The 14034-nt window shown below is 38.4% G+C and overlaps 1 protein-coding gene across 1 annotated transcript in view; it reads left to right on the top strand.

Moving 5' to 3' along the window:
- The first annotated feature begins 981 nt into the window (after positions 1-981).
- LOC115125279 (transcription factor 12-like) overlaps positions 982-14034 on the top strand; it is a 34692-nt gene continuing 21639 nt past the window's right edge. Inside the window, exon 1 of the mRNA XM_065022115.1 lies at positions 982-1207. Coding sequence (XP_064878187.1) covers positions 1133-1207 — 75 coding nt within the window. The 5' untranslated portion in view covers positions 982-1132. The remainder of the gene's footprint in view (positions 1208-14034) is intronic.

The following is a 14034-nucleotide window of genomic DNA, read 5'->3' on the forward strand; positions in this document are numbered from 1 at the left end:
TACAGCCAAAACAACACTATTAGATTACAGCCAAAACAACACTGTGTTAGATTACAGCCAAAACAACACTGTATTAGATTACAGCCAAAACAACACTGTATTAGATTACAGCCAAAACAACACTGTATTAGATTACAGCCAAATCAACACTGTATTAGATTACAGCCAAAACAACACTGTGTTAGATTACAGCCAAAACAACACTGTGTTAGATTACAGCCAAAACAACACTGTATTAGATTACAGCCAAAACAACACTGTGTTAGATTACAGCCAAAACAACACTGTGTTAGATTACAGCCAAAACAACACTGGATTAGATTACAGCCAAAACAACACTGTGTTAGATTACAGCCAAAACAACACTGTATTAGATTACAGCCAAAACAACACTGTATTAGATTACAGCCAAAACAACACTGTGTTAGATTACAGCCAAAACAACACTGTGTTAGATTACAGCCAAAACAACACTGGATTAGATTACAGCCAAAACAACACTGTATTAGATTACAGCCAAAACAACACTGTGTTAGATTACAGCCAAAACAACACTGTGTTAGATTACAGCCAAAACAACACTGTGTTAGATTACAGCCAAAACAACACTGTATTAGATTACAGTCAAAACAACACTGTATTAGATTACAGCCAAATCAACACTGTGTTAGATTACAGCCAAAACAACACTGTGTTAGATTACAGCCAAATCAACACTGTGTTAGATTACAGCCAAAACAACACTGTGTTAGATTACAGTCCAATCAACACTGTAGTTGATTTCAGTTAAACAATCCTTGTTGTAAACCAACATCATACTAGGTTATGTAGGTAGTTTAAGTTAGAACCCTCCTAGAATCCCTCCTTAAACCTTAAACCACCCCCACACCAATCTCTTGAATGGACCAACCCTCTTTTGCATAAATTGTCTGTGACAGAGTAAGCCGGGTGAGCTGCAGGGTTAGGGTAAAGAGAGGCAGTGTGTGAGGACAGTAGAGCATATGAACAGAGATAGGAGCTGTGGACTCACAGGACTGTACTATAGACACTACTGACTACTGGAGTCTATACTACAGGACCACGGACAAACTACTGGTGGGCTGTTGACCTGAAACGGAACGTGAACAGCATCATGCACTGTGCTCCCTATCCCGCCTCTATAGGGACCACCAGCAGTAACCCGATGTATTGCTACAATGTCAAATCGGTGAGTGTGTTTATTACCTACTTAGAATTGTTTTTACTTTTTTTTTCTTTTTTTTTACCTTTATTTAACTAGGCAAGTCAGTTAAGAACAAATTCTTATTTACAATGACGGCCCAGGAACATTGGGTTTAACTGCCTTGTTCAGGGGGCAGAACGACAGATAATTTTTTACCTTGTCAGCTCAGGGGATTCGATCTTGCAACCTTTCGGTTACCTGCCGTCACTGAAAGGGTGTATAGCGTGTTTATTATATATTTAGAAAGGGTGTATAGCGTGTTTATTATCTATTTAGAAAGGGTGTATAACGTGTTTATTATCTATTTAGAAAGGGTGTATAGCGTGTTTATTATCTATTTAGAAAGGGTGTATAGCGTGTTTATTATCTATTTAGAAAGGGTGTATAGCGTGTTTATTATCTATTTAGAAAGGGTGTATAGCGTGTTTATTATCTATTTAGAAAGGGTGTATGGTGTGTATGTCTCTGATATATTCTACTATTGATGAAGTAACATATTATTAAGTACATAAAACATTATAACACTTCATGCTCTATTTTCTCAGTTTGTCCAACATTTGTGTCTATCACTTGTTATTAACATTATCCTCATATACTAAAAAGGCAGGGATAATAAAGTCAGACAGTATCACTATCAGTGTAATAATATGCTCTGGTATAGTACAGAATTGACACATCAAAGTAAGCATACTCTGTTCACTAGTGTTGCAGGTCCCTCATCAGTTTCAATTTAATAACCACTACAGGGAGTCTAACATTCATCACAACAGGGAGTCTAACATTCATCACAACAGGGAGTCTAACATTCATCACTACAGGGAGTCTAACATTCATCACTACAGGGAGTCTAACATTCATCACTACAGGGAGTCTAACATTCATCACTACAGGGAGTCTAACATTCATCACTACAGGGAGTCTAACATTCATCACAACAGGGATTCTAACATTCTATATCATTCATCACAACAGGGAGTCTAACATTCTATATCATTCATCACTACAGGGAGTCTAACATTCTATATCCTTCATCACTACAGGGAGTCTAACATTCATCACTACAGGGAGTCTAACATTCATCACAACAGCGAGTCTAACATTCTATATCATTCATCACTACAGGGAGTCTAACATTCATCACTACAGGGAGTCTAACATTCTATATCATTCATCACTACAGGGAGTCTAACATTCTATATCATTCATCACTACAGGGAGTCCAACATTCTATATCATTCATCACTACAGGGAGTCTAACATGCTATATCATTCATCACTACAGGCAGTCTAACATTCTATATCATTCATCACTACAGGGAGTCTAACATTCTATATCATTCATCACTACAGGCAGTCTAACATTCTATATCATTCATCACTACAGGGAGTCTAACATTCTATATCATTCATCACTACAGGCAGTCTAACATTCTATATCATTCATCACTACAGGGAGTCTACCATTCTATATCATTCATCACTATAGGGAGTCTAACATTCTATATCATTCATCACTACAGGGAGTCTAACATTCATCACAACAGGGAGTCTAACATTCTATATCATTCATCACAACAGGGAGTCTAACATTCTATATCATTCATCACTACAGGGAGTCTAACATTCTATATCATGCATCACTACAGGGAGTCCAACATTCTATATCATTCATCACTACAGGGAGTATAACATTCATCACAACAGGGAGTCTAACATTCTATATCATTCATCACTACAGGGAGTCTAACAATCTATATCATTCATCACTACAGGGAGTCTAACAATCTATATCATTCATCACTACAGGGAGTCTAACATTCTATATCATTCATCACAACAGGGAGTCTAACATTCTATATCATTCATCACTACAGGGAGTCTAACATAATATATAATTCATCACTACAGGGAGTCTAACATTCTATATCATTCATCACTACAGGGAGTCTAACATAATATATAATTCATCACTACAGGGAGTCTAACATTCTATATCATTCATCACAACAGGGAGTCTAACATTCTATATCATTCATCACTATAGGGAGTCTAACATTCTATATCATTCATCACTACAGGGAGTCTAACATAATATATAATTCATCACTACAGGGAGTCTAACATTCTATATCATTCATCACTACAGGGAGTCTAACATTCTATATCATTCATCACTACAGGCAGTCCAACATTCTATATCATTCATCACTACAGGGAGTCTAACATTCTATATCATTCATCACTACAGGGAGTCCAACATTCTATATCATTCATCACTACAGGGAGTCTAACATTCTATATCATTCATCACTACAGGGAGTCCAACATTCTATATCATTCATCACTACAGGGAGTCTAACATTCTATATCATTCATCACTACAGGGAGTCTAACATTCTATATCATTCATCACTACAGGGAGTCTAACATTCATCACAACAGGGAGTCTAACATTCTATATCATTCATCACAACAGGGAGTCTAACATTCTATATCATTCATCACTACAGGGAGTCTAACATTCTATATCATGCATCACTACAGGGAGTCCAACATTCTATATCATTCATCACTACAGGGAGTATAACATTCATCACAACAGGGAGTCTAACATTCTATATCATTCATCACTACAGGGAGTCTAACAATCTATATCATTCATCACTACAGGGAGTCTAACAATCTATATCATTCATCACTACAGGGAGTCTAACATTCTATATCATTCATCACAACAGGGAGTCTAACATTCTATATCATTCATCACTACAGGGAGTCTAACATAATATATAATTCATCACTACAGGGAGTCTAACATTCTATATCATTCATCACTACAGGGAGTCTAACATAATATATAATTCATCACTACAGGGAGTCTAACATTCTATATCATTCATCACAACAGGGAGTCTAACATTCTATATCATTCATCACTATAGGGAGTCTAACATTCTATATCATTCATCACTACAGGGAGTCTAACATAATATATAATTCATCACTACAGGGAGTCTAACATTCTATATCATTCATCACTACAGGGAGTCTAACATTCTATATCATTCATCACTACAGGCAGTCCAACATTCTATATCATTCATCACTACAGGGAGTCTAACATTCTATATCATTCATCACTACAGGGAGTCCAACATTCTATATCATTCATCACTACAGGGAGTCTAACATTCTATATCATTCATCACTACAGGGAGTCCAACATTCTATATCATTCATCACTACAGGGAGTCTAACATTCTATATCATTCATCACTACAGGGAGTCTAACATTCTATATCATTCATCACTACAGGGAGTCTAACATTCTATATCATTCATCACTACAGGGAGTCTAACATTCAGGGAGTCTAACATTCTATATCATTCATCACTACAGGGAGTCCAACATTCTATATCATTCATCACTACAGGGAGTCTAACATTCTATATCATTCATCACTACAGGCAGTCTAACATTCTATATCATTCATCACTATAGGGAGTCTAACATTCTATATCATTCATCACTACAGGCAGTCCAACATTCTATATCATTCATCACTACAGGGAGTCCAACATTCTATATCATTCATCACTACAGGCAGTCTAACATTCTATATCATTCATCACTACAGGCAGTCTAACATTCTATATCATTCATCACTACAGGGAGTCCAACATTCTATATCATTCATCACTACAGGCAGTCTAACATTCTATATCATTCATCACTACAGGGAGTCCAACATTCTATATCATTCATCACTACAGGGAGTCCAACATTCTATATCATTCATCACTACAGGGAGTCTAACATTCTATATCATTCATCACTACAGGGAGTCCAACATTCTATATCATTCATCACTACAGAGAGTCTAACATTCTATATCATTCATCACTACAGGGAGTCCAACATTCTATATCATTCATCACTACAGGGAGTCTAACATTCTATATCATTCATCACTACAGGGAGTCTAACATTCTATATCATTCATCACTACAGGGAGTCTAACATTCTATATCATTCATCACTACAGGGAGTCTAACATTCATCACAACAGGGAGTCTAACATTCTATATCATTCATCACTACAGGGAGTCCAACATTCTATATCATTCATCACTACAGGGAGTCTAACATTCTATATCATTCATCACTACAGGCAGTCTAACATTCTATGTCATTCATCACTATAGGGAGTCTAACATTCTATATCATTCATCACTACAGGCAGTCCAACATTCTATATCATTCATCACTACAGGCAGTCTAACATTCTATATCATTCATCACTACAGGGAGTCCAACATTCTATATCATTCATCACTACAGGGAGTCTAACATTCTATATCATTCATCACTACAGGGAGTCTAACATTCTATATCATTCATCACTACAGGGAGTCTAACATTCTATATCATTCATCACTACAGGGAGTCTAACATTCTATATCATTCATCACTACAGGGAGTCTAACATTCATCACAACAGGGAGTCTAACATTCTATATCATTCATCACTACAGGGAGTCCAACATTCTATATCATTCATCACTACAGGGAGTCTAACATTCTATATCATTCATCACTACAGGCAGTCTAACATTCTATATCATTCATCACTATAGGGAGTCTAACATTCTATATCATTCATCACTACAGGCAGTCCAACATTCTATATCATTCATCACTACAGGCAGTCTAACATTCTATATCATTCATCACTACAGGGAGTCCAACATTCTATATCATTCATCACTACAGGGAGTCTAACATTCTATATCATTCATCACTACAGGGAGTCCAACATTCTATATCATTCATCACTACAGGGAGTCTAACATTCTATATCATTCATCACTACAGGGAGTCTAACATTCTATATCATTCATCACTACAGGGAGTCTAACATTCTATATCATTCATCACTACAGGGAGTCTAACATTCTATATCATTCATCACTACAGGCAGTCTAACATTCTATATCATTCATCACTACAGGGAGTCTAACATTCTATATCATTCATCACTACAGGGAGTCCACCATTCTATATCATTCATCACAACAGGGAGTCCAACATTCTATATCATTCATCACTACAGGGAGTCTAACATTCTATATCATTCATCACTACAGGGAGTCCAACATTCTATATCATTCATCACAACAGGGAGTCCAACATTCTATATCATTCATCACTACAGGGAGTCTAACATTCTATATCATTCATCACTACAGGGAGTCCAACATTCTATATCATTCATCACTACAGGGAGTCCAACATTCTATATCATTCATCACTACAGGGAGTCTAACATTCATCACTACAGGGAGTCCAACATTCTATATCATTCATCACAACAGGGAGTCCAACATTCTATATCATTAAAAGAACAAACCCTTTCATATACCTCTCATCAAAAGTCATTGCAGTGAACATGTGTCATGGGGGTTAGGTATATGCAGCTATGGCTGTATCTGGAAGGGATATATATGTGTGTGTGTGTGTGTGTGTGTGTGTGTGTGTGTGTTCAATGGCACTAGAACTGGGACTGAGTGTTCCATTCAGTCAGTGATGTCTGTGTAAATGAATGAAAAGTTCAGAATCTCCGTGGTTTCATTGTGATAGAAGATTATGACATTTGCAGCACGTACTTACACTATGTAATGTAATTGACCAAATGTCCCTCTTTCAGCTTTCAGAATACAACATATAACGTATCAGTCTATATTTACCGCCTCCCATTTCTCTAATGTGTAGCAGATTGCAGATCTCTATTTGGTTTAACCGTGGTGTGTTTTAACACTGGTCCCTATCCTTGTCCATTACCACCATCAAAGACTGGGAGACTAACTAACTAGAACCAGACCTTAGAGAGTAACTAACTAGAACCAGACGTTAGAGGGTAACTAACTAGAACCAGACGTTAGAGGGTAACTAACTAGAACCAGACGTTAGAGAGTAACTAACTAGAACCAGACCTTAGAGAGTAACTAACTAGAACCAGACCTTAGAGACTAACTAACTAGAACCAGACCTTAGAGAGTAACTAACTAGAACCAGACGTTAGAGAGTAACTAACTAGAACCAGACGTTAGAGGGTAACTAACTAGAACCAGACGTTAGAGGGTAACTAACTAGAACCAGACGTTAGAGAGTAACTAACTAGAACCAGACGTTAGAGGGTAACTAACTAGAACCAGACGTTAGAGGGTAACTAACTAGAACCAGACGTTAGAGAGTAACTAACTAGAACCAGACCTTAGAGAGTAACTAACTAGAACCAGACCTTAGAGACTAACTAACTAGAACCAGACGTTAGAGAGTAACTAACTAGAACCAGACGTTAGAGAGTAACTAACTAGAACCAGACCTTAGAGACTAACTAACTAGAACCAGACGTTAGAGAGTAACTAACTAGAACCAGACGTTAGAGAGTAACTAACTAGAACCAGACGTTGGAGAATAACTAACTAGAACCAGACGTTAGAGAGTAACTAACTAGAACCAGACGATAGAGAGTAACGAACTAGAACCAGACGTTAGAGACTAACTAACTAGAACCAGACGTTAGAGAGTAACTAACTAGAACCAGACGTTAGAGAGTAACTAACTAGAACCAGACGTTAGAGAGTAACTAACTAGAACCAGACGTTAGAGAGTAACGAACTAGAACCAGACGTTAGAGACTAACTAACTAGAACCAGACGTTAGAGAGTAACTAACTAGAACCAGACGTTAGAGAGTAACTAACTAGAACCAGACGTTAGAGACTAACTAACTAGAACCAGACGTTAGAGAGTAACTTACTAGAACCAGATGTTAGAGACTAACTAACTAGAACCAGACGTTAGAGACTAACTAGAACCAGACGTTAGAGAGTAACTAACTAGAACCAGACGTTAGAGAGTAACTAACTAGAACCAGACGTTAGAGAGTAACTAACTAGAACCAGACGTTAAAGAGTAACTAACTAGAACCAGACATTAGAGAGTAACTAACTAGAACCAGACGTTGGAGAATAACTAACTAGAACCAGACGTTAGAGACTAACTAGAACCAGACGTTAGAGAGTAACTAACTAGAACCAGACGTTAGAGACTAACTAACTAGAACCAGACGTTAGAGAGTAACTAACTAGAACCAGACGTTAAAGAGTAACTAACTAGAACCAGACGTTAGAGACTAACTAACTAGATCCAGACGTTAAAGAGTAACTAACTAGAACCAGACGTTGGAGAGTAACTAACTAGAACCAGACGTTAGAGACTAACTAACTAGAACCAGACGTTGGAGAGTAACTAACTAGAACCAGACGTTAGAGAGTAACTAACTAGAACCAGACGTTGGAGAGTAACTAACTAGAACCAGACGTTGGAGAGTAACTAACTAGAACCAGACGTTAGAGAGTAACTAACTAGAACCAGACATTAGAGAGTAACTAACTAGAACCAGACGTTAGAGACTAACTAACTAGAACCAGACGTTAGAGAGTAACTAACTAGAACCAGACGTTAGAGAGTAACTAACTAGAACCAGACGTTAGAGACTAACTAACTAGAACCAGACGTTAGAGACTAAGTAACTAGAACCAGACGTTAGAGACTAACTAACTAGAACCAGACGTTAGAGAGTAACTTACTAGAACCAGATGTTAGAGACTAACTAACTAGAACCAGACGTTAGAGACTAACTAACTAGAACCAGACGTTAGAGACTAACTAACTAGAACCAGACGTTAGCGACTAACTAACTAGAACCAGACGTTAGAGACTAACTAACTAGAACCAGACGTTAGAGAGTAACTAACTAGAACCAGACGTTAGAGAGTAACGAACTAGAACCAGACGTTAGAGACTAACTAACTAGAACCAGACATTAGAGACTAACTAGAACCAGACGTTAGAGGGTAACTAACTAGAACCAGACGTTAGAGAGTAACTTACTAGAACCAGACGTTAGAGACTAACTAACTAGAACCAGACATTAGAGACTAACTAGAACCAGACGTTAGAGGGTAACTAACTAGAACCAGACCTTAGAGGGTAACTAACTAGAACCAGACGTTCGAGACTAACTAAAACCAGACGTTAGTAACTAACTACAACCAGACGTTAGTACCAGACACAGAGGGGCCAATCGGTTGCATGTGGCTAAAGTTGGAAGGGGTGTTACTGTAGGGTAGAGGCCTTAGAATAGTTGGTCAATATTGCACTCATTTAAATCTTCCTCTAAATGTTTGAAATTATACATTTTTGAGTGCCAAATGGGGTCTTTCATGTCTTCATTTAAGTTTTTGTTTCCATCAGAGATGCTATCAGTCATGTTTTTGTTGATATCAGAGATGCTATCAGTCATGTTTTTGTTGATATCAGAGATGATATCAGTCATGTTTTTGTTGCTATCAGAGATGCTATCAGTCACGTTTTTGTTGCTATCAGAGATGATATCAGTCAAATGTGTGTTGCTGTCAGAGATGCTAATGTATCACAACTGTGATGTTAAAATGCAGTATATTACACCTCTATCTTCCTGTAGTTGTGTTCTTCACACATGGTGAAGAGTCTCCCATCATTTGTGATGACATGACTGACGGTTTATAAATCAATGCGCTACTAAAAGAGAATGTCATGGCGACGGTTCATGTGTGTGTGCCAAGTTGTGTGTTCGGGGGTTGTTATTGGGGGCCAGTGGGGGTGTGCTGGGGCGGGGGCGTGACCATTATTAACGGGTCTCCTGCTCCGTCCCATAGTGTGTGTGTTATTAATGGGTCCCCTAGTAAGGAGGACAATTGGCCTTATCCTGCACCATATGCTACCCACGGAGACTCAGACAGGGCTAGTGTATCCTGCACCATATGCTACCCACGGAGACTCAGACAGGGCTAGTGTATCCTGCACCATATGCTACCCACGGAGACTCAGACAGGGCTAGTGTATCCTGCACCATATGCTACCCACGGAGACTCAGACAGGGCTAGTGTATCCTGCACCATATGCTACCCACGGAGACTCAGACAGGGCTAGTGTATCCTGCACCATATGCTACCCACGGAGACTCAGACAGGGCTAGTGTATCCTGCACCATATGCTACCCACGGAGACTCAGACAGGGCTAGTGTATCCTGCACCAAATGCTACCCACGGAGACTCAGACAGGGCTAGTGTATCCTGCACCATATGCTACATTTACATTTACATTTAAGTCATTTAGCAGACGCTCTTATCCAGAGCGACTTACAAATTGGTGCGTTCACGGAGACTCAGACAGGGCTAGTGTATCCTGCACCATATGCTACCCACGGAGACTCAGACAGGGCTAGTGTATCCTGCACCATATGCTACCCATGGAGACTCAGACAGGGCTAGTGTATCCTGCACCATATGCTACCCACGGAGACTCAGACAGGGCTAGTGTATCCTGCACCATATGCTACCCACGGAGACTCAGACAGGGAGACTGCACCATATGACCCAGGAGACTCAGACAGGGCTAGTGTATCCTGCACCATATGCTACCCACGGAGACTCAGACAGGGCTAGTGTATCCTGCACCATACCCACGGAGACTCAGACAGGGCTAGTGTATCCTGCACCATATGCTACCCACGGAGACTCAGACAGGGCTAGTGTATCCTGCACCATATGCTACCCACGGAGACTCAGACAGGGCTAGTGTATCCTGCACCATATGCTACCCACGGAGACTCAGACAGGGCTAGTGTATCCTGCACCATATGCTACCCACGGAGACTCAGACAGGGCTAGTGTATCCTGCACCATATGCTACCCACGGAGACTCAGACAGGGCTAGTGACAGCAGGGGCTCCTGTGGTTGGCCTGGTCCCATTATCACCATGGAACTTGTGCCAAACACGGCTAGAGCTGTGTGTGTGTATGGGGGGGGCATTGTGTGTGTGTGTGTGTTGTGTGCGTGTGTGCGTGTGTGCGTGTGTGCATGTGTGTGTGTGTGTGTGTGTGTGTGTGTGAGCATGCTCAAGAGGGTCTTTAAATAGAGAGCTGGTCTGCTTTACAGGCGTTTGTCACCGGGGTAACAGTGCCTGTTGTCGGGGTAACTGACACCCCATTGATGTTCCTCAGGGAGGTTGATTTTAATTTCCTGAATCAGATCAAAGAGATGGGGGGTGCAGGTGCAGCACAGACCTCTCAGTGTGGGTAGGTGTTTAATTTGTGAAACCTCCTTCGAGGATACAATAGTTCATTCTCATTTTTTATTGTAATAAAATAGAAAACTGTCACTGTTTCAACATTTAGTTATTTTCTAGGTGAGACAAAAGTCTCATACTCTATTACAACTGTGGTGTGGTCCGATCCTGTGGTCAGATCCTGTGGTCAGATCCTGTGGTCCGATCCTGTGGTCAGATCCTGTGGTGTGGTCCTGTGGTCCGATCCTGTGGTCAGATCCTGTGGTCCGATCCTGTGGTCAGATCCTGTGGTCAGGTCCTGTGGTCCGATCCTGTGGTCCGGTCCTGTGGTCCGGTCCTGTGGTCCGATCCTGTGGTCCGATCCTGTGGTCCGATCCTGTGGTCCGATCCTGTGGTCTGATCTGTGGTTCGATCCTGTGGTGTGGTCTTGTGGTGTGGTCTTGTGGTGTGGTCTTGTGTTGTGGTCTTGTGTTGTGGTCCTGCTGTCTGAAGAGGATTTATCCAATGTTGTTCTGCAGCTTTTTCCAAATGAAATTCTTTCTATCCCAATCTTCCAAACTAGCCCTAAACCTGATTACGATTAGGGCAGCAGGGAATTCTCTCTCTCTCCCCCCTCCCTCCCGGGCAGGCGGTGATGGGGATGGGATGCTGTTCCCTTAATCCGGATGAGGAGGTGCATGGATCACCCAGTTTAGGGATTAACACAATAGCTCTGAGTCTGCTCCTTTCAGCACACTGCTTGGTTTTTATTTAGACTTCTGTAGTATACTGTAGTGTACTGTATTATACTGTATTATACTGTAGTGTACTATAGTATACTGTATGATACTGTACTATACTGTAGTGTACTTTAGTATACTGTAGTGTACTGTATTATACTGTATTATACTGTAGTGTACTATATTATACTGTAGTGTACTATATTATACTGTAGTATACTGTAGTGTACTGTATTATACTGTAGTATACTGTAGTGTACTATAGTATACTGTAGTGTACTGTATTATACTGTATTATAGTGTAGTGTACTATAGTATACTGTATTATACTGTAGTGTACTGTATTATACTGTAGTGTACTGTATTATACTGTAGTATACTGTAGTGTACTGTATTATACTGTATTATACTGTAGTGTACTGTATTATACTGTATTATACTGTAGTGTACTGTATTATACTGTATTATACTGTAGTGTACTGTATTATACTGTATTATACTGTAGTGTACTCTATTATACTGTATTATAGTGTAGTGTACTATAGTATACTGTATTATACTGTAGTGTATGTACTGTATTATACTGTAGTGTACTGTATTATACTGTATTATACTGTAGTGTACTGTATTATACTGTATTATAGTGTAGTGTACTATAGTATACTGTATTATACTGTACTATACTGTAGTGTACTTTAGTATACTGTAGTGTACTGTATTATACTGTATTATAGTGTAGTGTACTATAGTATACTGTATTATACTGTAGTGTACTGTATTATACTGTATTATAGTGTAGTGTACTATAGTATACTGTATTATACTGTAGTGTATGTACTGTATTATACTGTAGTGTACTCTATTATACTGTAGTGTACTGTATTATACTGTATTATACTGTAGTATACTGTATTATACTGTATTATACTGTAGTGTACTGTATTATACTGTATTATAGTGTAGTGTACTTTAGTATACTGTATTAAACTGTATTATACTGTAGTGTACTGTATTATACTGTAGTGTACTCTATTATACTGTAGTGTACTGTATTATACTGCACTGTATTATACTGTATTATACTGTAGTGTACTGTATTATACTGTAGTGTACTTTAGTATACTGTATTATACTGTATTATACTATAGTGTCCTGTATTAAACTGTATTATACTGTAGTGTACTCTATTATACTGTAGTGTACTTTAGTATACTGTAGTGTACTGTATTATACTGTATTATACTGTAGTGTACTGTATTATACTGTACTGTATTATACTGTATTATACTGTAGTGTACTGTATTATACTGTAGTGTACTTTAGTATACTGTATTATACTGTATTATACTATAGTGTCCTGTATTAAACTGTATTATACTGTAGTGCACTCTATTATACTGTAGTGTATTTTAGTATACTGTAGTGTACTGTATTATACTGTATTATACTGTAGTGTACTGTATTATACTGTACTGTATTATACTGTATTATACTGTAGTGTACTGTATTATACTGTATTATAGTGTAGTGTACTTTAGTATACTGTATTATACTGTATTATACTGTAGTGTACTGTATTATACTGTACTGTATTATACTGTATTATACTGTAGTGTACTGTATTATACTGTAGTGTACTTTAGTATACTGTATTATACTGTATTATACTATAGTGTCCTGTATTAAACTGTATTATACTGTAGTGTACTCTATTATACTGTAGTGTACTTTAGTATACTGTAGTGTACTGTATTATACTGTATTATACTGTAGTGTACTGTATTATACTGTACTGTATTATACTGTATTATACTGTAGTGTACTGTATTATACTGTAGTGTACTTTAGTATACTGTATTATACTGTATTATACTATAGTGTCCTGTATTAAACTGTATTATACTGTAGTGTACTC

Source organism: Oncorhynchus nerka, linkage group LG9a (genome assembly GCF_034236695.1).
Source record: "Oncorhynchus nerka isolate Pitt River linkage group LG9a, Oner_Uvic_2.0, whole genome shotgun sequence".
Taxonomy (NCBI): Eukaryota; Metazoa; Chordata; class Actinopteri; order Salmoniformes; family Salmonidae; genus Oncorhynchus; species Oncorhynchus nerka.